This window comes from Phycodurus eques, chromosome 2 (genome assembly GCF_024500275.1).
Source record: "Phycodurus eques isolate BA_2022a chromosome 2, UOR_Pequ_1.1, whole genome shotgun sequence".
Classification (NCBI taxonomy): Eukaryota; Metazoa; Chordata; class Actinopteri; order Syngnathiformes; family Syngnathidae; genus Phycodurus; species Phycodurus eques.
The window spans coordinates 847,501-874,155 of NC_084526.1; the positions used below are offsets into that span (position 1 = coordinate 847,501).

General features: G+C 48.2%; 1 protein-coding gene across 6 annotated transcripts in view; it reads right to left on the reverse strand.

Moving 5' to 3' along the window:
- wdhd1 (WD repeat and HMG-box DNA binding protein 1) overlaps nucleotides 1-8,461 on the reverse strand; it is a 113,500-nt gene extending 105,039 nt beyond the window's left edge. For 5 of the 6 annotated variants that reach the window (XM_061704027.1, XM_061704052.1, XM_061704044.1 and 2 more), the window contains exons 1-4: nucleotides 8,350-8,436; nucleotides 8,071-8,160; nucleotides 3,008-3,119; nucleotides 2,765-2,916 (exon numbers count right to left, since the gene is read on the reverse strand). In XM_061704027.1, coding sequence (XP_061560011.1) covers nucleotides 2,765-2,916; nucleotides 3,008-3,119; nucleotides 8,071-8,147 — 341 coding nt within the window. In that variant the 5' untranslated portion in view covers nucleotides 8,148-8,160; nucleotides 8,350-8,436. Of the gene's footprint in view, nucleotides 1-2,764; nucleotides 2,917-3,007; nucleotides 3,120-8,070; nucleotides 8,161-8,349 lie in introns of all 6 variants that reach the window. The other variant, XM_061704018.1, reaches the window with a different exon arrangement.
- Between the last annotated feature and the right edge of the window lie 18,194 nt (nucleotides 8,462-26,655).

Consider the following 26,655-nt stretch of genomic DNA (forward strand, 5'->3'; position numbering starts at 1 on the left):
TTAATCACTACACTACTCACTACATCCATCAACCTCTAGCTTCCTCGTCTTCCTCTAGCTCTCTTGCCTGGCAGCTCTATCCTCATCATCATTCTACCAATATACTCACTCTCTCTCCTCTGGACATGTCCAAACCATCGAAGTCTGCTCTCTCTAACTTTGTCTCAAAAACATCTAACCTTGCCCGTCCCTCTGATGAGCTCATTTCTAATTTTATCCAACCTGGTAACTCTTCGAGCGAACCTCAACATCTTCATTTCCGCCAGCTCTGCTTCCTGTTGTATCTTCAGTGCCAGTGTCTCTCATCCGTACATCATAGCTGGCCTCACCACTGTTTTATAAACTTTGCCCTTCATCCAAGCAGAGACTCTTCTGTCACATAACACACGTGACACCTTCCTCCACCCTTTCCAACCTGCTTGGACTCGTTTCTTCACTTCCTTACCACACTCACCATTGCTCTGGACTGTTGATCCCAAATATTAAAAGTCCTTCACCCTTGCTATCTCTTCTCCCTGTAGCCTCACTCTTCCCTCTCCACCAGTCTCATTCATGCACACATATTCTTACTTCAGCTAATCTTCATTCCTCTCCTTTCCAGTGCATGCTTCCATCTTTCTCACTGTTCCTCCACCTGCTCCCTGCTTTCACCACAGATCACAATGTCATCTGCAAACATTATGGTCCACGGGGATTACAGTCTAACCTCATCTGTCATCCTATCCATCACCACTGCAAAGAGGAAGGGGCTCAGGCCTGATCCCTGATGCAGTCCCACCACCTCCTTAAACTCCTCTGTCACACCTACAGCACAACTCACCACTGTTCTGCTGCCCTCATACATTCATTCACATTCATTTTCTTCCGCATATGCAAGGGCGGGTCACGGGGGCAGTAGCTTTAGCAGGGAAGCCCAGACTTCCCTCTCCCCAGCCACTTCCTTCATCTCTTCCGAGGGGATACCAAGACGCTCCCAGGTAAGCCGAGAGACTTCGTCTCTCCAGCGTGTCCTGGGTCGTCCCCGGGGTCTTCTCCCAGTGGGACGTGCCCGGAACACCTCACCTGGGAGGCGACCAGGAGGCATCCGAAACAGATGCCAGAGCCACCTTATCTGGCTCCTCTCAATGCAGAGGAGCAGCGGCTCTCCTCTGAGCCCCTCCCGGATGACCGAGCTTCTCACCCTCTCTCTAAGGGAGACCCCGGACACCCTGAGGAGGAAACTAATTTCGGCCGCTTGTATCCGGGATCTTGTTTTTTCGGTCACGACCCACAGCTCGTGACCATAGGTGAGGGTAGGAACGTATATCAACCGGTAAATAGAGAGCTTCGCCTTTCAGCTTAGCTCCTTCTTCACCACAACGAACCGCTGTAAGGTCCGCATCACTGCAGACGCTGCACCGATCCGCTGTATCGATCTCCTGTTTCATTCTTCCATCACTCGTGAACAAGACCCCAAGATATTTGAACTCCTCCATTTGGAGCAGGCTCTCATCCCCGACCTGGAGAGGGCACCCCACCCTTTTCCGACTGAGAACCATGGTCTCAGATTTGGAGGTGTTAATTTTCATCCCAACCGCTTCACACGGCTGCGAACCACTCCAGTGAGCGTTGGAGATCACGGCTTGATGAAGCCAACAGAACCACATAATCTGCAAAAAGCAGAGATGTAATACTGAGGCTACCAAACCGGACCCCCTCTACTCCTCGGCTGCGCCTAGAAATTCTGTACATAAATATTAGGAACAGAATCAGTGACAAAGGGCCGCCTGGGCGCAGTCAACGCGGAACAAACTCTGACACCGGTCGTACAGGGACCGAACAGCCCGTATCAGGGGGTTTGGTACCCCATTCTCCTGAAGCACCCCACACAGGACTCCCCGAGGGACACGGTCGAACGCCTTCTCCAAGTCCACAAAACACATGTAGACTGGTTGGGAGAACTCCCATGCACCCTCGAGGACCCTGCCGAGGGTCAAGACCTGGTCCACTGTTCCACGGCCAGGACGAAAACCACACTGCTCCCCCTGAATGGTGGTGGTCCACCTTCTTAAAAAGCCCATAATACGTAAGTTGAAAGCCAATCATAACACCATAAAGTCGCCTCGATCAGGGGCTCCCCGCAAGATTTCTGACAGAGGAGTGCAAAGAATAATCAGAAGAGTTGTCCAAGAGCTAAGGACCATATGTAGAGAGCTTCCAAAAGACCTGGAAGTAGCAGGTACTGTTGTCAAAAAACAGTGAGAAATACACTCCGCCGCCATGGCCTGTATGCATGCTCAACACGCAAGACCCCATTGCTGAAATAAAAGCATGCCAAAGCTCCTTTAAAGGTTTGCTGAACAACATTTGGACACGCCATTTAAATACTGGGAGAATATAGTCTTGTCGGATGAGAGCAAAATTGAACTGTTTGGATGCCAAAAGGCACACCATGTTTGGAGGGGAAATGGCCCTGCACATCACCCTAAGAGTGAACCTCAGGTGGTAACATGGTGTGGGGCTGCTTCACACATAATGGGACTGGTAAACTTCACATTATTGAAGGAAGGATGAATGGGCAAATGCATCGAGACATTTTTAACAAAAATCTGCTGCCATCTCCACGGATGATTAAAATTAAACAAGGGTGGACAAATTAGCAGGACGAATACAAGAATATGACGCTGTAATTGTTCAGCATCGTCGAAGAATAAAATGATGATGTATACAAAACGAACATGTAAAAAGAGAAGGTTACATCATTAAAGGCTGCGTGTTTCCGTACCTGGAGCCAGCAGCAACTTTGGATCCACAGGTGTTGAATGTGACATGTGTGGCGTTGGTCGTGAACCGGGTAAGGATGCCATCCGGCTCACCATCAGGAAACGTGTGAATCTGCACTGTGTTATTGGAGCTTGCCGTCACGAGTTTGCCATTCTGAATATAGGCGACCACCAACATTGTTTTATTAAAATGAACCATTCATGTTAACGTCACATTCAAAAACATAATCTGGAAAATTACCAACCTTTACTGCCAGAGAATAAGCTTTTTCGCCAACAGTGATGAACCTTGGATCATCATCGTCCAGATTCTCCCATATCCGAACATCTCCATCGTTTCCACAGGTCACTATGAAACTGAGAATCAGTAGCAAAGTTTGTATGCAGCAGAGGACTGAAGTTAAAGTGGTCAAAATCGAAGATGTCTTTTTAAACGTGCAAACCTTATTATCGCCGCCGATAATTAGCATTTTGACGCGTATCGGTTTCTGACTTTTTTTCTTATTCTGACGGCCGATAGACCAATTTAAAACTGGGTAAAATTCAGGGAACCATTTATTTATTTATATTTTAAGCTAACTTGATAAGAGATGCTGCTGACCCTGAGAACTCCCGGCCTCTTTTGTTTTGGTTTGAACTTTTAAAAAATAAAATAACAAAAAAATAAGAAATTCAGTGGTGTGAAAAAATGTTTTCCCCTTCCTGATTTCTTTTTTTTTGCATGTTCGTCACATTTAAATGTTTCCCGTCATCAAACAAATTTAAGTATTTATCAAAGACAAACAAGTAAACACAAAATGCAGTATAATGGTTTTTATTATTACGGGAGAAAACAAATCCAAACTTCCATGGCCCTGAAAAAAACTGATTATTGCTGCTCAGGGTGGCCCACCTAGTTATTAGGTTTAGGACGCAATAAATTTTTCTCTCGAGAGGGTTGGACTCTCTTCCACTCTGGAGTTGCCCACGGAGAGAGGCGCCGAGCAGGTGTGGGTATACTTATTGCACCCCAGCTCGGCGCCTGTACATTGGGGTTCACCCCGGTGGACGAGAGGGTAGCCTCCCTCTGCCTTCAGGTGGGGGTGACGGGTACTGACTGTTGTTTGTGCCTATGCACCAAACAGCAGTTCAGAGTACCCACCCTTTTTGGAGTCCTTGGCAGGGGTGCTGGAGAGCGCTCCCGCTGGGGACTCCATCGTTCTGCTGGGGGACTTCAATGCTCATCTGGGCAATGGCAGTGAGACCTGGAAGGGCGTGGTTGGGAGGAACGGCCCCCCCGATCAGAACCCGAGTGGTGTTCTGTTATTGGACTTCTGTGCTCGTCACGGATTGTCCATAACGAACACCATGTTCAAGCATAAGGGTGTCCACACGTGCACTTGGTACCAGGACACCCTGGGTCACAGTTCGATGATCGACTGTGTGGTCATGTCATCGGGCTTGCGGCCGCATGTCTTGGACACTCGGGTGAAGAGAGGGGCGGAGCTGTCAACTGATCACCACCTGGTGGTGAGTTAGGTCCGATGGTGGGGGAAGATGCCGGTCCTACCTGGCAGGCCCAAACGTATTGTGAGGGTCTGTTGGGAACATCTGGCAGAATCCCCTATCAGAAGAAGTTTCAACTGCCACCTCCGACAGAACTTTGCTCATGTTCCGGGGTAGGAGGGGAACATCGAGTCCAAGTGGACCATGTTCCGCACCTCCATTGCTGAGGCAGCCGACCGGAGCTGTGGCCTGTCGTGGCGGCAATCCCCGAACCTGTTGGTGGACACCAACGGTGAGTGATGTCGTCAAGCTGAAGAAGGAGTCCTATCGGGCCTTTTTGGCCTGTGGGACTCTTGAGGCAGCAGATGGGTACCGGCTGCCCAAGCGGAATGCAGCTTTGGTGGTCGCTGAAGCAAAAACTCGGGCATGGGAGGAGTTCGGTGAGGCCATGGAGAAAGACTTCCGGACGGTTTCGAGGAAATTCTGGTCTACCATCCGCCGTCACAGGAGGGGGAAGCAGTGCACCATCAACACAGTGTGTAGTGCGGATGGGGCGCTGCTGACCTCGACTCGGGACGTTGTGAGCTGGTGGGGAGAGTACTTCGAAGACCTCCTCAATTCCACCGACACACCTTCCCATAAGGAAGCAGAATCTGGGGTTTCTGAGGCGGGCTCTCCTATCTCTGGGGTTGAGGTCACCGAGGTGGTTAAAAATCTACTCAGTGGCAAGGCCCCGGGGGTGGACGAGATTCGTCCGGAGTTCCTAAATGCTATAAATATTGTTGGGCTGTCCTGGTTGACACGCCTCTGCAACATCGCATGGACATCGGGGACAGTGCCTCTGGATTGGCAGACTGGGGTGGTGGTCCCCTTTTTTAAGAAGGGGGACCACCACAATTCAGGGGGAAGCAGTGCACCATCAACACAGTGTGTAGTGGGAATGGGGCGCTGCTGACCTCAACTCGGGACGTTGTGAGCTGGTGGGGAGAGTACTTCGAAGACCTCCTCAATTCCACCGACACACCTTCCATTGAGCAAGCAGAGTCTGGGGTTTCTGAGGCAGACTCGCCTATCTCTGGGGTTGAGGTCACAGAGGTGGTTTAAAAGCTCCTCGGTGGCAAGGCCCCGGGGGTGGATGAGATTCGCCCGGAGTTCCTAAATGCTCTGTATATTGTGGGGCTGTTCTGGTTGACACGCCTCTGCAACATCGCGTAGCCATCGGGGACAGTGCCTCTGGATTGGCAGACTGGGGTGGTGGTACCCCTTTTTAAGAAGGGGGAGTTGCAACTACAGGGGGAAAATCACACTCCTCAGCCTCCCTAGTAAGGTCTATTCAGGGGTGCTGGAGAGGAGGGTCCGTCGGGAAGTCGAATCTCAGATTCAGGAGGAGCAGTGTGGTTTTCATCCTGGCCGTGGAACAGTGGACCAGCTCTACACTCTCGGCAGGATCCTCCAGGGTGCATGGGAGTTTGCCCAACCAGTCTACATGTGTTTTGTGGACTTGGAGAAGGCGTTTGACCGTGTTCCTCGGGGGGTCCTGTGGGGGGTGCTTCAGGAGTATGGGGTACCGAATCCCCTGATACGGGCTGTTTGGTCCCTGTACGACCGGAGTCAGAGTTTGGTCCGCATATCCGGCATTAAGTCGGACTCGTTTCTCGTGAGGGTTGGGCTCCGCCAAAGCTGCCCTTTGTCACCGATTCGGTTCATAACTTTTATGGACAGAATTTCAAGGCGCAGCAGAGGCGTAGAGGGGGTTCGGTCTGGTGGCCTCAGTATTGCATCGCTGCTTTTTGCAGATGATGTGGTGCTGTTGTTCATCAAGCCGTGATCTCCAACTCTCACTGGAGCAGTTCGCAGCAGAGTGTGAAGCGGCTAGGATGAGAATCAGCACCTCCAAATCTGAGACCATGGTCCTCAGTCGGAAAAGGGTGGCATGCCCTCTCCAGGTCGGGGATGTGATCCTGCCCCAAGTGGAGGAGTTCAAGTATCTTGGGGTCTTGTTGACGAGTGACGGAAGAATGGAACGGGAGATCGACAGGCGGATCGGTGCAGCGTCTGCAGTGTTGCGGACTTTGTATCGATCCGCTGTGGTGAAGAAGGCGCGAAGCCGAAAGGCGAAGCTCTCCATTTACCGGTCGATCTACATTCCTACCCTCACATATGGTCACAAGCCGTGGGACATGACCGAAAGAACGAGATCCCGGATACAAGCGGCCGAAATGAGTTTCCTCCGCAGGGTGTCCAGGCTCTCCCTTAGAGATAGGGTGAGAAGCTCGGTCATCCGGGTGGATATCAGAGTAGAGCCGCTGCTCCTCCAAATTGAGAGGAGCCAGATGAGGTGGCTGGGGTATCTGATTCGGATGCCTACCGGACGCCTCCCTGGTGAGGTATTCCGGGCACGTCCCACAGGGTGGAGACCCCGAGGTCGACCCAGGACACGCTGGAGAGACTACGTCCTTCAGTTGGCCTGGGAACGCCTCAAGATCCCCCCAGAAGAGCTAGAGAAAGTGGCTGGGGAGAGGGAAGTCTGGGCATCCCTGCTAAAGCTACTTCCCCCGTGACCTGACCTTGGAGAAGCGGTAGAAAATGGATGGATCGAAGGTTATGCATCCAGCAGACATTCGACCCCCATTCCACTATGCAGTGCAGACAAAAAAGGTAATTGAAAGCTTTTTTTCTCCACGTCCCAATTTCAACAATGTATTTTTTAGTAGTAGTTATGTTTCTAAAATGCAGAGGTTATGCTTCGAGCAGAAATAGGGACTGGTTTTAAGGACAATGACAACCACACAAGACCGCCACCAAAGACTAAAAAATGTAGATAAAACTTTGCTAGATTTTATGCACAAAGTAATAAAAACCTGGACTATTGAGCAAACAGTAGCGGAGGAGAATTTTGAGGAAGAAAAAAAAGGAGCCCCATTTGTCTATGCATTTTTGTCTCATGTAAATTCTGTACAGTTATACTTGTAAGTAAATTATTTTTCTGTCAAAAAAACTTTTTCGGTGTTGTTTTATGTTCAGATGTTTGAAATTTTCACTTAAGAAAAAAAAAAATTGGAGTCAAAGTGAGCGTTCTTGATCTGTATGCTTTCACAAAAAGGCTGTTTTCTCAGTTTTTTTCCTCCAGAAAAAGATTTGACTGAAAGTAGCCTCTATTTGACTGCTGATTACAAAACAACGGTATAAGCTAGAGATAAACTTTTTATTCTGATGAAAGAAGAGAGTCTGATCTTTCTTTTGGTGTTTACAATATTCTGTGGGGCTTGAAAAAGGAGTGAAATTGCTCGAAAACGCCTGGCAGTCAAGGGGTTCCCTGCTCAGGAAACGGCTGGCAGTGAATGAGTAAACTTAATAAGACATGTTGCTGAGCCTTGCACCTCCCTGCACATTTTGTTGGAAGTGGGGGTGCTGATCGCCTTTTTCTGCTGCCGAACCTATCATTACCGGGGAGAAACAAATTCAACCCTGGCGGCGCCCCTGTGTAGATGACAAGAAAACGATAGTGCTCCATAAAACTGGCACATAGTTTGTTCTTAAAACATTTGAGTGGTCAAACAAATGTGAGGAGAAATTTTCGCTGCAATCGTTGAGTGACTATTATTTATGTAGCATTCAATATCCTACAGAAACTTCACATCGCGTTTGCTGAAATGTCCTGTAGTGTTGCTTGAACCAAAAGTTTAGTAAATTTTGAAAAGGTAGTAAATGTACCGTTGTTTAAATGACGAAAACGACATATGGGTAGTGCTGATAACATTATGTACTTGTAGTTACACATAAGAAAGAATATTAGATACAATTTGTTATAAAGTTGACATACTTCCCAGAGTCATCGAAGCAGACTTCGGTGTGTCCCTCTGAATGCCCGTAGCGCATAGGCTTCCTTTCACATGGCATTTTGACAAACTACCTAACAGACGAAGGGAAAGAACAAAATAACCAATAGTTTGTCGATTAGTTCGCACGTTAACTGTTGTCCATAACATTCAGAAGTAGGCTAACTTGAGTTCGTAGGCTAAAACGAAAACTAGCGAATATACATCAAACTGAATACCCCAAACCGGATGCAAGACGTTTGTCATTTAATGATGAAATTTACCCGATGAATGTGTTGTGGCCACTTACAACTCTGCCGGGAGTCTATTCAGTGTTGATCCCCGTCTGCTGAATCTCCCGCGCTGCGTTGGAAACAGGTATCACCAGTCCCGCCAACGACGTTATGACGTCACAGCAGACGCACCAACGTGATTCTTCTTCTTCTTTCCTCCTCCTCCGCCGCTTCTTCTTCTTCTTTTTGTTTTTGTAACGTTCAAGATGCATTACCGCCACTTACTGTGCTGGAGTGTGGATCAGAGTACTACACGTGTACAGTACACAAAGCAAAAAAACAAACCAAATAAACTTTAAACTAGATTCTTTTTATCAGTCCTGTTTAATTTAAAAACTGAAACAAGACTTTTATCATAATTTCTTCAGTGCTCAGTACATTTCTAAGATTTAATACTGGAATTCAACTTTTCTTTAACTAATCTCTTCGTCTTCCTCTACTTATTTCATACCTTTGACAATAACAAATAACATGTTCAACACTCTCCTCCTCTACTCCCTACTTTATTCGCACAAACCTGTACCTTCTTCTTCTTTTCCTTTCGGCTTGTTCCTTGAGGGGTTGCCACAGCGCGTCATCCTTTTCCATGTAAGCCTATCGCCTGCATCCTCCTCTCGAACAACAACTGCCCTCATGTCTTCCCTCACGACATCCATCAAACTTCTCTTAGGTCTTCCTCTAGCTCTCTTGCCTGGCAGCTCCATTCTCATCATCCTTCTACCAATATACTCACTATTTCCCCTCTGGATGTGTCCAAACCATCGAAGTATGCTCTCTCTAACTTTGTCTCCAAAACATCGAACCTCGGCTGTCCCTCTGATGAGCTCATTTCTAGTTTTATCCAACCTGGTCACTCCGAGGGCAAACCTCAACATCTTTATTTCCGCCAACTCCAGCTCTGCTTCCTGCCGTCTCTAATCCGTACATCATGGCTGGCCGTACCACTGTTTTATAAACTTTGCCCTTCATCCTAGCAGAGACTCTTCTGTCACATAACACATGTGACACCTTCCTCCACCCGTTCCAACCTGCTTGTCCCATTTCTTCATTTATTGACCACACTCACCGTTGCTCTGGACGGTTGACCCCAAGTATTTAAAGTCCTCCACCCTTGCTATCTCTTCTCCTTGTAGCCTCACTCTTAACCCACCACCCCTCTCATTTATGCACATATATTCTGTCTTACTTTGGCTAATCTTCATTCTTCTGCTTTCCAGTGCATGCCTCCATCTTTCTAACTGTTCTTCCACCTGTGCTCCCTGCTTTCACTCCAGATCACAATGTCATCTGCAAACATTATGGTCCACAGGGATTTCAGTCTAACCTCATCTGTCAGCCTATCCATCACCACTGCAAACAGGAAGGTGCTCAGGGCTGATCTCTGATGCAGTCCCACCTCCACCTTAAATTCGTCTATCACACCTACAGCACACCTCACCGCTGTTCTGCTGCCCTCGCACATGTCCTGTATTATTCTAACATACTTCTCTGCCACTCCAGACTTCCGCATGCAGTACCACAGTTCCTCTCTGGGTACTCCATCATAGGCTTTCTCTAGATCTACAAAGACACAATGTAGCTCCTTCTGACCTTCTCTGTACTTTTCCATCAACATCTTCAAGGCAAATAATGCATCTGAGGTACTCGTTCTAGGCATGAAACCATACTGTTGCTCCCAAATACTCACTTCTGTCCTGAGTCTAGCCTCCACTACTCTTTCCCATAACTTCATTGTGTGGCTCATCAACTTTATTCCTCTATAGTTCCCACAGCTCTGCACATCACCCTTGTTCTTAAAAATGGGCACCAGCACACTTTTCCTGTGTCGCATCTCAATGTATTTCTTTCGCCTCTCCTCTGTAATTTCACTGTCCCACTTCTTCTTAGCTAACATTTTTCCTTGTATGATTTCCTGTACTGTGAGCTTCCACCACCAAGTCTCCTTATTTCTTTTCCTGCCAGAAGATACACTAAGTACTCTCCTGCCTGCCTCTCAGATCACCTTGGCTGTAGTGGTCCAGTCTTCTGGAAGCTCCTCCTGTCCACCGAGAGCTTCCACCACATGGTTCTCTGCTCTGCCTTTGTCTTACTAATCTTCGTCCCCACCACCAGAGTCATCTTACACACCACCATCCTATGCTGTCGAGCCACACTCTCAGTTTATTGAGGAAAGGTAACGGCGGTGGTCCTAGGTGGGTTGGCAGGCGGTGGCGTGGACAGGTGGCAGGCAGTGGTGAGGACAGGCGGCTAGCTTGGCGGCAGGAATGACGTGGATCAGGAACACGAGGGAAAACACTGAGAACAAGGAGACACAGGAGTAAAAAAATGGAACGATTAATAGAGTGACTTACGTGAGGTAAATGGGCCGTGGTACCGCTGGAAGTAACTGTAATACTTTGGCGAGGAATTCCTGGAACAAGTAAGCTTATATACTGGTGGTGATGAAGCTGATTGGAGACAGATGCTAAAAACAGAGAGGGAAGATTAGAGAGAGGACACAAAGCACCCTCCCGGCTCCAATAATGGAACTGCAGGGCAGTACATGACACAAGTGTTCCTCCTCCAACAATTGCTCTATTACCTCCCCATTTTTATCAGTATTCTGTCCTCCCTATATTGTGGTATGTGCATTAAAGTCAGTATTCCAGGTAATATAACCATTCGACTGTCCCTTAATTTTTCTAAATTTTTGCATGGATTATAAAAATTCATAATTTCTACTAACCCTATGTTTGTCCATCTGTCCATCCATTCTCAATACCAGTTATCCTATTCAAGGTCACGGGAGCCTATCCCAGCTGATTGCATGTTGAAAGGCAGGCTACACCCTGAACTGCTCATCACAGGGCAAATATAGACATGGACAACCATTTCTACTCACATTCACACAGTCACTGAGTGGGAACTGAACCCACACTGCCTGCACCCAAATCAGGTGAATGTACCACGACACCATCAGTGTCATCACTTGACCATAGGTTTGTCACTATAACTTCTTCATCATTCCCCTTACTTACTATCTGATACAGTATCTTGTTCTTGACAAATGTTGCACACCTTCCACCAACACCAACCAGCCTATCACATTAAATGTCAGTATAATCTTTAATCTTGAAGTCTAAATTACTCTTCAGCCATGTATCTTGAACACATATTACTTCTGGGGAATTTGGTAGTTTTGTTACAAATTTCTTAAATTCTTGTCCATTTGCCAATAAACGTCTTGCATTCCATTGTACTATTAACACAATTACATCTTATTATCCTGAGTATGATGTCTCTTTGTCCTGAGCACAAAGGTCATCTCTCACCTTTTCCCGTTAGTTGTTTAATGTTAAGATGATTTTCTGCTTGCTCTACCGACACTAGGGAACAATTTGAAACAAATAAATCAGTTGAGTTAGATTTTTATGCTGATTAAAACTAAATTTGGCATGATGATTCCAAAATTGTTGTCACGGACAGCAATGCCGGAAGGGCAGATCCCAAAAAAGAGACTCTAGGTCAGAGGTCAGAAAAATTTTAATTCAATGACAGAGCATATGATGGCGAGACATACGAAGCTAAAGGGACTCATAACCAGAGAGAATCAAAAAACAGATAACTCAGGGAGACACGACAATAGGTCCGTGTGGTATAATCGTAGAGAACCTAAATTTGGACAGCGGTCAGAACGGCGGCAAACACGGGGCAAAAACGAGTGAATATTCCGATACCCACACACTGTCACGGTGCCCCCTAAAAAGGCTGATGATTACAATGCATGACAGGTGCGTCACCGATGTCAACGCCCACCTTCACTCACCCAGACACTGCAACACAAAGAAAAACAATGTGAAACACAGGGCCATGACAGTATCCCCCCCTCAAAGGCCATCCCCTGGCGGACCACCCGGCTTCTGCGGGTGGAGAGAGTTGAAGGCCTGGAGCAGGGACGGATCTAAGATCCAAGAGCGGGGAACCCAGGAACGCTCCTCACGGTCGTAACCCTCCCAGTCAACCAAATACTGGACACCCCTGCCCCTTCTTCTGTAATGCAATATTTCACCCACCGTGTACACTGGCTCGCCATCAACCACCCGCGGAGGAGGAGGAGGCACCGCTGGAGGACACAGAGGGCTGGAGGAAACCAGTTTGAGCAAGGAGACATGGAATACAGGGTGAACTTTCATGGCGGGAAGGAGCCTAAGTTTAACTGCCACCGGGTTAACAAAAGAGTCAATTTCGAATGGACCAATATACAGAGGACCCAGTTTTTTAGAACCCCCGGCCAAATGCAAATCTCGTGTGGACAACCAGACCTTCTCACCAGGACGGTAGGGAGGAGCTGAGATCGGATGACGATCAGCTAACTGCCGGTTGCGAGCCTCAGTATGGGACAAGGCCGCCTTTGCATCCCACCACACCCAATGAGCCCTTCAGAGATGGATCTCTACAGACGGGACGACCACCTCCCTCTCCTGAGAAGGGAACAATGGCGGCTGGTAACCGTATGCAGTCATGAACGGCGACCGTCCAGTGGCAGAGCAAATGAGGGTGTTATGCGCATATTCCACCCAAGGCAGGTGAGAAGACCATGAGGAGGGGTGCTGATGGCAAACACAGCGAAGAGCAGCCTCCACATCTTGATTCGCCCTCTCAGCCTGGCCGTTGGTCTCCGGGTGGAAAGCGGATGAACGACTGGAGGAAGCACCTAGCGCTTTGCAGAACAACCTCCAGACCCGAGAGACGAACTGCAGCCCCCTGTCAGACACCAGATCAGCAAGAATACCATGAACTCGGAAGACATGGTCGACAAGAATATTAACAGTCTCAAAGGAGGACGGGAGCTTCGGCAGAGCAATGAAATGGGCCATCTTGGAGAATCTGTCAACAACACTAAGGATGACCGAGTTCCCTCCAGACAGCGGAAGGCCTGTGATGAAGTCCAAGGCGACGTGGGATCTGGGGCGGGAAAGAATGGGCAGTGGACAAAGAAGACCAACTGGAGGACGATGGGAAATCTTGCTACGGGCACACACTGAGCATGCCGAAACATATTCCTTAACATCCCTGCATAGTCCCTGCCACCAGAATCTTTTTGCACAATTGTCAAAAAAAAAAAAATGTACCGGCATTACCAGATAACTAGCAACCCTTTACTGCTCAGTGACTGTTTTTTTTTTTTGTCAATATCTTTATGTCTCAAAATTGTTCTCTGTCAATTGACTGTCTGTTGTCGTACTAGAGCGGCTCCAACTACCGGAGACAAATTCCTTGTGTGTTTTGGACATACTTGGCAAATAAAGATGATTCTGATTCTGATTCTGATTTTGGGTACTTGGACGACATCTTCCAGTGATCTACATGAGTGACGAGTAGTGCGTTAATCTGGGACAATGTTGGTTGTGCAAATGTTACAGATACTCCTCAATCAGTGTGCAAATGGAGCAGATGCTACTCTGGCATGAGTGGCCAGTATATGCAAATAGTGCAGCATGGCGAGACAACTACAGTGAGTGCACGAGTAATACATAATTGGCCCCACAGAAATGTGACAACGAACTCAAGTCAAAAAATTGCCAGCTTGTTGTAATGGAATTATAGGTTAGGTGTTTAAGAAGTTGATCGCAAGAGGGAAGAAGCTGTTGGAATGTCTACTAGTTCTAGTTTGCGTTGATCGGTAGCGCCTACCTGAGGGAAGGAGCCGGAAGAGCCGGTGACCGGGGTGCAGACGGCCCGAGAGGATTTTGCACGCCCTTGTCTTAGTTCTGGCAGCGTGCAAGTCCTCAATGGCGGGTAGGGGGGTACCGACAATCCTTTCAGCAGTTTTGATTGTCCGTTGCAGTCGGAGTTTGTCCTTTTTTGTAGCAGCACCAAACCAGACTGTGATGGAAGAACACAGGACTGATTCGATGACCGCTGTGTAGAACTGTCTCAGCAGCTCCGGTGGCAGGCCGTGCTTTCTCAGAAGCCGCAGGAAGTACATCCTCTGCTGGGCCTTTTTGAGGACGGAGTTGATGTTGTTCGCCCACTTCAGGTCCTGAGAGATTGTAATTCCCAGGAACTTGAAGGTCTCGACGGTTGACACAAGGCAGCTGGACAACGTGAGGGGCAGCTGTGGCGAAGGATGCCTCCTGAAGTCCATGATCATCTCTACCGTCTTGAGCGTGTTCAGCTCCAGGTTGTGTCAGCCGCACCACAGCTCCAGCCGCTCCGCTTCCTGTCGATATGCAGACTCATCACCGTCCTTGTTGAGGCCGATGACAGTGGTGTCATCTGCAAACTTCAGGAGCTTGACAGTCGGGCTCGCTGAGGTGCAGTCGTTCGTGTAGAGAGAGAAGAGCAGCGGAGAGAGGACACAAACTTGGGGCACCCCAGTGCTGATGCTGCGTGTGGATGAGGTGGCCTCCCCCAGCCTGACCTGCTGTGTCCTGCCTGTCAGAAAGCTGTAAATCCACTGGCAGATGGCAGGTGAGACGCTGAGCTGGAGAAGCTTGGTTGAAAGGAGTTCAGGGATGATGGTGTTGAACGCTGAGCTGAAGTCCACGAACAGGATCCTCGCGTAGGTCCCTGCACTGTCGAGGTGTTCAAGGATGAAGTGCAGTCCCATGTTGACTGCATCATCCGCAGACCTGTTCGCTTGGTAGGCAAACTGCAGGGGGTCCAGCAGGGGACCTGTGACACTCTTGAGGTGGTCCAGCACGAGACGTTCAAAGGACTTCATGACCACAGATGTCAAAGCGACAGGCCTGTAGTCATTCAGACCAGAGATTGCAGGTTTCTTGGGGACTGGAATGATGGTGGAGCGTTTGAAACAGGATGGAACTTCGCACATTTCCAAAGATCTGTTAAAGATCTGAGTGAAGACTGGAGCGAGCTGGTCCGCGCAGACTTTGAGGCAGGACGGGGACACATGGTCCGGTCCTGTCGCTTTGTTAATCTTCTGTTGTTTGAAGATGCGTCTCACATCCTGTGCATGGATGGTTAACGCAGAAGTCAGAGGTGTGGTTGTGGTCGCGGGTGCGGCCGGGTGGGTGTGTGGAGTGAAACTGTCCTCTTCAAATCTGCAATAGAAGGTATTCAAGTCGTTGGCTAGTGTGCTATTGTTCTCAGCTTGGGGGGATCGTCACTTGTAATTAGTCAGCGATTGGAATGCACGCCAGACTGATTTTGAGTCGTTCGCGCTAAACTGTTTTTCCAACTTTGCTGCATAGATCCTCTTTGCAATGTTAATTTTTTTAGTAAGCTGGTTTATAGCTCGATTATACAGGGCCCTGTCCCCGCTCTGATATGCATCTTCCTTAGCTTGGCGAAGCTGCTTAAGTTTAGCAGTGAACCACGGCTTGCTGTTGTTGAATGTCCGAAATGATTTTGTTGGTACACAAACCTCTTCACAGAAACTGATATAGGATGTGACAGTGTCCGTATATTCATCCAGGCTGCCAGCTGAATTTTCAAAGACACTCCAGTCTGTGCAGTCTAAACAGCTTTGAAGTTCCATCTTTGCTTCATTGGTCCACTTTTTGACTGTTTTCACTGTAGGCTTCGCACATTTAAATTCTTGCTTGTATGTCGGTATTAAGTGAATTAAGCAGTGATCAGACGAGCCCAGGGCTGCACGAGGTATAGCACGGTATGCGTTTTTTACCGTAGTGTAGCAGTGGTCTAAAGTATTATTTTCCCTGGTAGGACAGTCGATGTGCTGCTTGTATTTTTTTCGTGGTTGAGTTTAGCTTTGTTAAAGTCCCCGAGAATAATGAGGGGTGAGTCAGGGTGTTTTTTTTCAATTTCGTTGACTTGTTCGGCGAGCGTTAGCAATGCGGCGTCCGTGTTAGCTTGCGGTGTAATATAAACTCCAGCCAGTATAAACAATGCAAACTCACATGGCGAGTAAAATGGTTTACAGTTCAAAAACAGCGACTCCAAATGCGGGCTGCAGTGTGTGCTGAGCACCGTGACGTCCGTACACCATTTTTCGTTTATATGGAGGCATATCCCGCCGCCCTTCGTTTTCCCCGATGATTCCATGTCGCGGTCCGCTCGATGAATGTTGAAGCCGGGAAGCATGACGGCGCCATCGGGTACAGCGTCGCAAAGCCAGGTCTCCGTGAAGCACATGGCCGCGGAACGTCCGAAGTCCTTACTGGTCTTTAACAGAAGATGAAGCGCGTCCATTTTGTTGGGTAGGGAGCGTACATTCGCGAGGTGGATCGACGGTGGATCGACGGGAACGCCAATCTGTGTCCTCTCTTGCGGAGTTTCACCTGAATGCCGGCTCGTTTTCCTCTGTGGCGCTGCTTCCGCATCCATGCGCCGAAAACCGCGGACGCCCCTCCGGTGAGTAACTCGGGGAAAAAACTGAGCGGATTTTCGAAAGTTGGTGACAGAAAGTCCGGAGTAGCCTCCTTGATGGTTAGCAGGTCTCCCCTTGTGTAAGTGAGTCGTGTAAGGTCTCCAAAGACGGACGAAAAACACAAAAACAAAGACAATACTAGAGAGCGCGTTACCGAGGCGACCACACTGGTAGGCGCCATCTTGGTTCACTGAATACACTGAATACAGAATACATTTATTTATTTATCATGTCCCGGAACACATCATTAATAAGAGACTGAAACACAGCGGGCGCATTCAGGAGTCCAAAAGGCATGACCAAATACTCAAAATAACCTAATGGAGTATTGAACGCAGTCTTCCACTCATCTCCCTCCTTCATCCTCACCAGGTGATAGGCATTGCGCAGATCTAATTTTGTGAACACCGTTGCAGACTGCAAAGGGGCAACCGCCGAGTCCAACAGTGGGAGAGGATACTTATTCTTTATTGTGATATCGTTGAGACCCCGGAAATCGACACAGGGTCGCAGGGTCCCGTCCTTTTTGCCGCCAAATCCCGATACTTCGCCCGGAAATTGAAGTCTCTTGTTGTTCGATCCAGTTCCGAATTCACTGGGTACCATGTCTTCATCAAAATACTCACAGGATGAGACACTCTTCTGGAGGCAGAAGGCGCTGTCACCACCACCTGGCCACTCTGCTTTGAACGCGTAGCGTCACTTCCCCGCCGTTGCATCGGCTCCTCCACGGCCAGGCCCGGCTCATTTGTCGACGCCGAGATGGATGGGGGAACACAGGCGGCGTCTTCCTTGGCGGACGAAGAATGTCCCGGGGAAGCGGACCCAAAAAAAATGTGCCGTTCAGCCACCCGCTCGCACTGCCGTTCCCTCAGTCGATTGTCCAGTCTAATGGCTAGTCCGATCAACTCCTCCAAATTGGTGGTCTCGTCCCGGGCCGCCAACTCATCTTTAATGGCAGGACTGAGTCCCAGACGAAAAATGCCGCTCAACGCAACATCGTCGAAGCCACTCTCTGCTGCCAGGATGCGGAACGAAATGGAGTACTCGGCTACTGAGGTGTCCCCCTGGGAATGGTCCAACAACCGGCTACCGGCCTCCTTGCCCTTGACAGGGTGATCAAAAACTCTCCTCAGTTCAGATTCGAATGCCAGGAAGGAGTAACGTAATGCTAGGTTGGTGCTGCTGACCGCCATCGGCCACAATGCCGCCTGACCCGTAAGTAGACTCATTATAAAAGCAACCTTTGTCTTATCCTGGGCATACGTGACCGGTTGTTGGTCAAATACTAGGGTACATTGATAAATAAATTGACCGCAGCCGCCGAGGTCCCCAGCATAACAAGGTGGATTTGGGAGACAAGCTTCCCTGGCGGGTGGCACCGCGGCCACCGTGTTGGTGGCGGGTGTTTCTGCCAGAACCGGAGGTGATCCAAGTGCACACACCTGATCATCCCGAGAACTCAGCGTACTGAGATGGGTCGTTAACGCAGTAATTGCCTCCCTAAACTCGTGTAACGATGTCTCGTGTCTTCCTACCAAATGTCCCTGACTTGCCAACGCATGGCGAAAGGAGTCTGAGTCTGTGGGATCCATTTTGGTCAGAATATTCTGTCACGGACGCAATGCCGTAAGGGCAGATCCCAAAAAAGAGACTCTCGGTAAAAGTTCAGAAAAATTTTAATTCAATGACAGTGCATGTGTTGGCGAGACATACGAAGCTAAAGGGACTCACAACCAGAGAGTATCAAAAAACAGATAACGCAGGGAGACACGACAAAAGGTCCGTGTGGTATAATCGTAGAGAACCTAAATTTGGACAGCGGTCAGAACGGCGGCAAACACGGGGCAAAAACGAAGGAATGTTCCGATGCCCACACACTGTCACGGTGCCCCCTAAAAAGGCTGATGATTATAATGCATGACATGTGCGTCACCGATGTCAACGCCCACCTTCACTCACCCAGACACTGCAACACAAAGAAAAACAATTTGAAACACAGGGCCATGACAATTGTAGTCAGTTTTTTTCTAGCACATCGTTTTTTCTCCACAGCTTACCCTCCAGATAAGCAATTCAACTGATTAGCTGTAGTTAGACTTGCCAGCTGATTACGACTGGACTCATCTACAGCTACGTGGCAACTTGTTTGTGCAGTCACAATTGAGACAGTGTGGTGAGAGGTGTGTGCAGCTCCCAATAGGTCAGTACTATCAATATCTGCAAACAGAAAGCTAGCATAGTAGGAATTTGGAGGATTTGTGCTGGCTTTTCTCTTAACCTTGTAACCATGGGCATACCGTTGTCAGTTTTATTTCATTTTATGCTGTTTCTTTTGGTTTTCAAAGCTTGTAACAATTCCATCTTAGTGTTTTATTTACATAGGTAAACTGTATAGTTCCTTTGTTCCACTTTATCACTTCAAAAACTTGACGTGATAGAGAAAAACAGATCAGATTTGGATTCCGCACCCAGATATTAGTAAAAACAGCTATCAGACCTCACTCAACAAAAATAGTGTTCCCCAGTGTTATTTGTATTCTTTCCATTTTTGAGTTTATTCCCATTGTTGCATTTATAACAACTGCAATGAATGTTATCAGTCTCTTCATATCTGTCTAAACCTTTCCCTCTCCTGCTTGTTCTGGTTTATTTTGCCGTTTCACACTTCTTTCCACTGTCTCTCCCTCAGTCTGCTGTTTATCACTCGTACAGCCTCTGCATGTTATTTTGTTTTTCACCCTGACCTGTTGTACCTGTAGTTCCTTTTTCATCACCTCACACCCCCATGTGCCACGGTGTGACTGATTACAACATTAGGGTTGTTTATCATTCTTGCACTCAACATTCTCGTGATCCCACCACACCTTGCACAGCTTCTCTTTCCGCACATATCCCCTCACATTGTAAGTCATGTTGCCAAGTGACACTTTCTCTAGGAGTCTCTCCTCAAAAACCAGTAACACGTTCTTACTGTTCATTCTCACCCCATCCTGTTATGGTTTGAAACCAACGGTGTTAGATTGGACACAAAACAAGACTGTCAAGACTGAGACAGAAGAAGTCATCGTGGGAAGGGGTTTTATTGTGAGCTGTGCGAGATCCAGAATCCAGAGGCGTGAGAGTGGTCCGTGGGAGAAGAAGAGTGCAGGAGCCTGACGAGTGAGCAGGTAAGTGAGCTTGGCAGTGTGGTGGAGGCGGGCGGCGTTGCAGGAGAAAATGGAAGGCACGGGGGGAGGATGAGAAGACACGAGAGTAAATATGAGCACTGGTAGTTAAATAACTTTCTTCAATAAGCAACACTCAAGCGAAGAGTCAGCCGGTGTACCAACGGAGGTGCAGGAATACTCTGGCACTGGAACACTGGGACTGCCAGTCTTAAGTGCAGGCTGTGATGACTGCTGATGGAAACCAGGTGCGCTCCTGTTCTCAATCAGCACTCATCACTGCCTCTATATAAGCTTGCCAGATCCAGGGATCCAGTGCCAGAGTATTCACACTTGTCCGTGGTACACAGGCTGAATCTCGAGATCCCTCTAGTGTTTGATTTGATTACTTGGCTTCCCACATATGTACTGACCCTCTTGTGTTCTCCTCCCCCTCCAGTATGCCTCCCGTGTCTCCCACTTCGCTGCCCACTCCAACCACGCCGTCAAGCTCTTCCACCTGCTCCCACTCCCTGGACGTTCCTTGTTCCTACGGACCTACATCACGCCTTGGAAATACAAACCCTGAGCTTACCCCAAATAAACCAGTCAACTACTGCCTCCGCCTCCATCTGTTTTTGGGTCCAGTCCAATACCATATGATGACAAATCGTGACACCCTTAGTGCTCCTCCTCTCAAATTTTATTTGATTTCTTCCATTGATACCTCCTTCGATATTACCCAAATCACCCCTTTACTCCACGTAACCCCTACTTCCACCGAACTCACACCTTCCTAGCTCCTTCATCCTGCACATTTTTTGTCTTTGCTCATCATCTTTACAAATAATCAGTAAATTCCCCCCTAATTCATCCCTTAACAATCTCACATTTTTAATACCACCTAAATGGTGGTGGTATAAACCTGCAATCTCTGGTCTGAATGACTACAGGCCTGTCGCTTTGACATCTGTGGTCATGAAGTCCTTTGAACGTCTCGTGCTGGACCACCTCAAGAGTGTCACAGGTCCCCTGCTGGACCCCCTGCAGTTTGCCTACCAAGCGAACAGGTCTGCGGATGATGCAGTCAACATGGGACTGCACTTCATCCTAGAACACCTCGACAGTGCAGGGACCTATGCGAGGATCCTGTTCGTGGACTTCAGCTCAGCGTTCAACACCATCAACCCTGAACTCCTTTCAACCAAGCTTCTCCAGCTCAGCGTCTCACCTGCCATCGCCAGTGGATTTACAGCTTTCTGACGGGCAGGACACAGCAGGTCAGGCTGGGGGAGGCCACCTCATCCACACGCAGCATCAGCACTGGGGCGCCCCAAGGTTGTGTCCTCTCTCCGCTGCTCTTCTCTCTCTACACGAACGACTGCACCTCAGCGAACCCGACTGTCAAGCTCCTGAAGTTTGCAGATGACACCACTGTCATCGGCCTCATCAAGGACGGTGACGAGTCTGCATATCGACAGGAAGCGGAGCGGCTGGAGCTGTGGTGCGGCCGACACAACCTGGAGCTGAACACGCTCAAGACTGTAGAGATGATCGTGGACTTCAGGAGGCATCCTTCGCCACAGCTGCCCCTCACGTTGTCCAGCTGCCTTGTGTCAACCGTCGAGACCTTCAAGTTCCTAGGAATTACAATCTCTCAGAACCTGAAGTGGGCGACCAACATCAACTCCGTCCTCAAAAAGGCCCAGCAGAGGATGTACTTCCTGCGGCTTCTGAGAAAGCACGGCCTGCCACCGGAGCTGCTGAGACAGTTCTACACAGCGGTCATCGAATCAGTCCTGTGTTCTTCCATCACAGTCTGGTTTGGTGCTGCTACAAAAAAGGACAAACTCCGACTGCAACGGACAATCAAAACTGCTGAAAGGATTGTCGGTACCCCCCTACCCACCATTGAGGACTTGCACGCTGCCAGAACTAAGACAAGGGCGTGCAAAATCCTCTCAGACCGTCTGCATCCCAGTCACCAGCTCTTCCAGCTCCTTCCCTCAGGTAGGCGCTACCGATCAACGCAAACTAGAACTAGTAGACATTCCAACAGCTTCTTCCCTCTTGCGATCAACTTCTTAAACACCTAACCTATAATTCCATTACAACAAGCTGGAAATTTTTTGACTTGAGTTCGTTGTCACATTTCTGTGGGGCCAATTATGCATTACTCGTGCACTCACTGTAGTTGTCTCGCCATGCTGCACTATTTGCATATACTGGCCACTCATGCCAGAGAAGCATCTGCTCCATTTGCACACAACCAACATTCTCTCAGATGATCGCACTACTCGTCACTTTAAACCGCATACACTCCTTGAAGTCTCAGCGCCCTTTGCACAATGGTCATTGCACCGGACTATTGCAATATTAGTCATTCGAACTGCTCTAAGTGCTAGAGGACTCTGCATCTTTTTGCACAATTGTTTTTTGTCAATGTCTTTATGTCCCCAAAGTGTTCTGTAAATTGACTGTCTGTTGTACTGGAGCGGCTCCAACTACCGGAGACAAATTCCTTGTGTGTTTTGGACATACTTGGCAAATAAAGATGATTCTGATAAATGTTTTTTAAAGATCGAAGTCAGCTTAACAGGATTTATAGAAAAAGTCCTCTCTCGTCACTAAACCAAAGAATTTCTTTAAATTCCCGTTCCACCAACACACTGTTTCCATTTTCTACCTCAGCATTCCTTGTAGTCATTATTTGCTTTTTCATACAGAGTCCCTCAAAATGATTGTCCCTTTTCCCTCCATTCCCTTTGCTGTCATACCCATCATCCATGTGATCATTGCTGTCATTGAATAAATATCCCCACTCTGACCCATTCACAGTACAGATGAGCATACCCGCCAACTCTGTCTTCGCTTGCTGTTCTTTTTTCACGTTGTTCAAGATCAATCCTCGCCTGCGACAACCCGGACCTGGCGAAGTAGAGTTCGTATTTCACACTCAGGCTCTTCCTCTCGCGCTTGTCCAATATCTTTAACCATAAACGTATTTTTGTATTCCTCTGCACCAGCCTCATGCTTGAGTTTTTAACTTCGAAACTGTAGTACCATCCTGTATGTGTTAATAATAATTTCAACAAAAAAATAATTTCACATCACTTCTGTGAATCAAGTACTCTGACAAACAAAAGGCTCTGAAAACAATTGAAATTTGCAAATGTATTCATGTAAAAACTCACACTCCTAGCATGTTATTGTATCTAGCACAGTGGTGGGGCCAGCCTCATTTTCGGTGGGCTCAAGCCCACCCAAAACTTGCCTTAGCCAACCCTATGAATTTGTCCTCAAATTAATTTGAAATTTTTTATTTTTTTTTTCCTTTTAGAAAAAATGTTCTGTGATGATAGCACACACTTTGGCATCGACAAAAAAGTAAATCTCGTGAAAATCGGTTGAGGAATGAGCATGTTATGACTTAATTTTAATGTCCATGCATTACCTTTGAAGGGAACATTGATCTTCCCAACATGGTCACCACATAGACATTTCGGTTTGCCGGGAGTCTAGTCTCAATGGTCTGAACTGCTACACACATTTCTCGCTGTGTTATGGCGAATAACCAGATAATGCTTGATTTACAAGCCCGACATAATCTATGAAATGACAGTTGACCACACGGCAATGTTTCTATGCCTCCTCTTGAATTGCTCTATGTTATGTGTCGGCACTGACTCGACAGGAGCTTGTAATGGTGCGTACTACGTAGTTATCAGCTAATAAGCTAATTAGGCACTTGGAGCTATCGCTAGCTAATTTAATTGCAAAGAGTTTATTTTATGCCAAGATAGGGCGTGTTCATATGTGTTTTTATGGGGCAGAAAAAAAGTGCCCTGAAAGGCTGAAAACCAACATTGAATGCCCCTGACCTTCGATCCCTCACGCAGCACTGCATCAAAAACCGACAATGTGTAAAGGATATCACCACATGGGCTCAGGAACACTTCAGAAAACCAATGTCAGTAAATACAGTTCGGCGCTACATCCGACTTAAAACAACTTAAAACTCTCCTATGCAAAGCAAAAGCCATTTATCAACAACACCCAGAAACGTCGCCGGCTTCTCTGGGCCCGAGCTCATCTACGATGGACTGATGAATCACTGTAAAAAAACAAAGCTCCACTGCCCTTTATTGACCCCTCATTTGAACCCCATTGCGACGGCCAGCTATTCACCAAATTGGATCTACGCAATGCATATCACCTCATCTGCATTAGAGAGGGGGATGAATGGAAAACTGCTTTCAATAACCCCCTTGGACACTTCGAATACCTAGTTATGCCATTATTAATTAATTAATCAACGCCCCCGCCGTTTTCCAAACCTTCAGAAATGATGTCCTCCGTGATATGCTGGACCGGTTTCTTTTCATCTATTGAGACAACATACTCATCTTCTCCCATTCTCCTGAAGAACATCACCAGCATGTCCGTTCAGTACGCCAATGCCTTCTTGAGAACCGCCTTTTTGTAGAACCAGAAAAGTGTGAATGCCACCTCTCTTCCGTTCACTTCTTGGGATACATACAAACTTGGGATACATCGCCAAAGGACAGTTACAATCAGAACCGGCAAAGATCCGAGCAGTCAAATGGCCTATTCCCTCCACCTGCAAAGAGCTTCAACTTTTCCTAGGTTTCGCCAACTTCTATCGTCGAGTCATCCATGACTTCAGCAAGGTTGCCGTATGTCTCACCAGTCTCACCTCCACCAGCTCCCCTTTCCATTGGACCCCTGCCGCATCGCAAGCATTCAAACGCCTCAAGGAACTGTTCACTGCATCGTTGCTCGCCATCCTGCCTCCTGGTGCACCTTCCTCCCTTGGGTGGAATATGCCCACAACTCCCTCACCAGGTCCGCCACAGGTATGTCTCGCTTTATGGCATGTTAGGGTTTCCAACCTCCTTTGTTTAAGGACCAGGAACATACGGTGGCGGTTCCCGCGGTGAGGGAGCATCTTCGATGGATCCAATCAGTGTGGAAGGACATCAAGGCTGCTCTATCTCGGTAAACTGAGAAAAATAAGAGGCTGGCGGATCTTCATCGTTCTCCCACGCCAGAATACAAGGTGGGTAAGATGCTTTGGCTCTCCTCCCGTGACCTCCCACTCCAAACCTGTAAGCTGACATTGGTCCCTTTCCTATCACCAAACTCATCAATGCCACCTCTGTTCAATTAAAGGTTGAGGGGGGTGTACTGTCATGATCTGTGCCCTGCAGTTCCTCCTTTGGAGCTTGTGTGGCACTTTGCACCTTGCCTTTTTCTCTCTCCCTCAGCAAGCAGCATCACCTTGGCCGTGCACCTGTCTTCAATCAGCACTCACCACTGCCTGCATATAAGCCTGTCATTTCCAGGAAGGCGTCGCCTGAGTATTGACACTTGATTGTGGCACACCGAACGACTCGTACTTCCAGGTTTTTGTTGTATACAACTATCCGACAACCCGCATCTGTACTCACCCGATTGTTTTCTTCTTTGTCTCCATTGCTCCTTCCGTGCCCCCCGCCTTGCCATCCGCTCAAGCCATGCCGCCACGCTACCCTAACTGCTCACGTCCCCGCTTCCTGCTCACGTCCCCTATGCCCTGCTCACGTCCCCTATGCCCTGCCAGTAATTAGATACTGCTGGCATAATACCCTGGCCACTGGAAGAGATGCAAGCCACTGAGATCAAGACAAGAAAGCTCCTTACAATGCACAGAGGGTTCCACCCCAAGGGTGGGGGGAGGTGGCGAGGACTAGCGAACATCACAGGCACTATTCAGGAGGATACAACAGGTCTACAAGAATACATCCATAAGATGTACCCCAGGGATGAACTACTAAGTGAACGCCTCAGGCAACAGAAGCCCAAACAGGAGAAGGAGCCAGATGGGCTGTCATGAAAAGACAAGCCCCTGCATGACATGTACCACCGACAAATTAAAGAAGTAGCTGACAGAGAAAACATACCAGTGGCTGGAAAAGTCTGGATTGAAAGACAGCACAGAGGCGCTAATCATGGCAGCACAAGATCAATAGAGTCCGGGGTCTACCACATCAGACAGGACCCCAGATGCAGGCAGTGCAAAGAAGCCCCAGAGACAGTGCAACACATCATAGAAGGGTGTAAGATGATGGCAGGCAAGGCATACATTGAGCAGCATAACCAGGTAGCAGGAATAGTGTACCGGAACATTTGTACCAAATATGGCTTTGAGGTCCCAGAATCAAGATGGCAACCCAAGGTGGTTGAGAACAACCATGCCAATATCCTGTGGGACTTCCAGATCCAGACTGACAAACTAGTGGGGCCAACCAGCCTGACATAGTGGTAGTGGATAAACATCAGAATGTCATGAACGGAACAGAGGCTAGGACCCAAAAATGCAAGACTCCAAAACAAATGGACAGTTTCCAAAAAGAGAGGTTTAATAGACGGGCATAGGTCGGTACACGGGCAGGCAATCCAAGAAGGGCAACAGTATCCAAGAACATGAGGCAAAGAGGCAAGGTCGATAATCGGAACAGGGTCAAAGTCTTACTGTGAGTCTGTGACAAGGAATGCTGGAACGTGACGACAAGGTACAACGAACTGGCAACGAGTGGGAATGAGACACGAGGTTAAATACAAGCGGTAATTAGGTATGAACGAGGCACAGGTGGTGAAGATGCTCACAGGAGCAGGTGTGTGAGAAACGAGAGAGAGGAAGACAAAACGTGGAACACACGCACACACACACACACACACACACACACACATGACAGTACCCCCCCCCTTAACGGCCGGCCCCAGACGGCCCTGGGGCCCCTGGATGCGCAACGT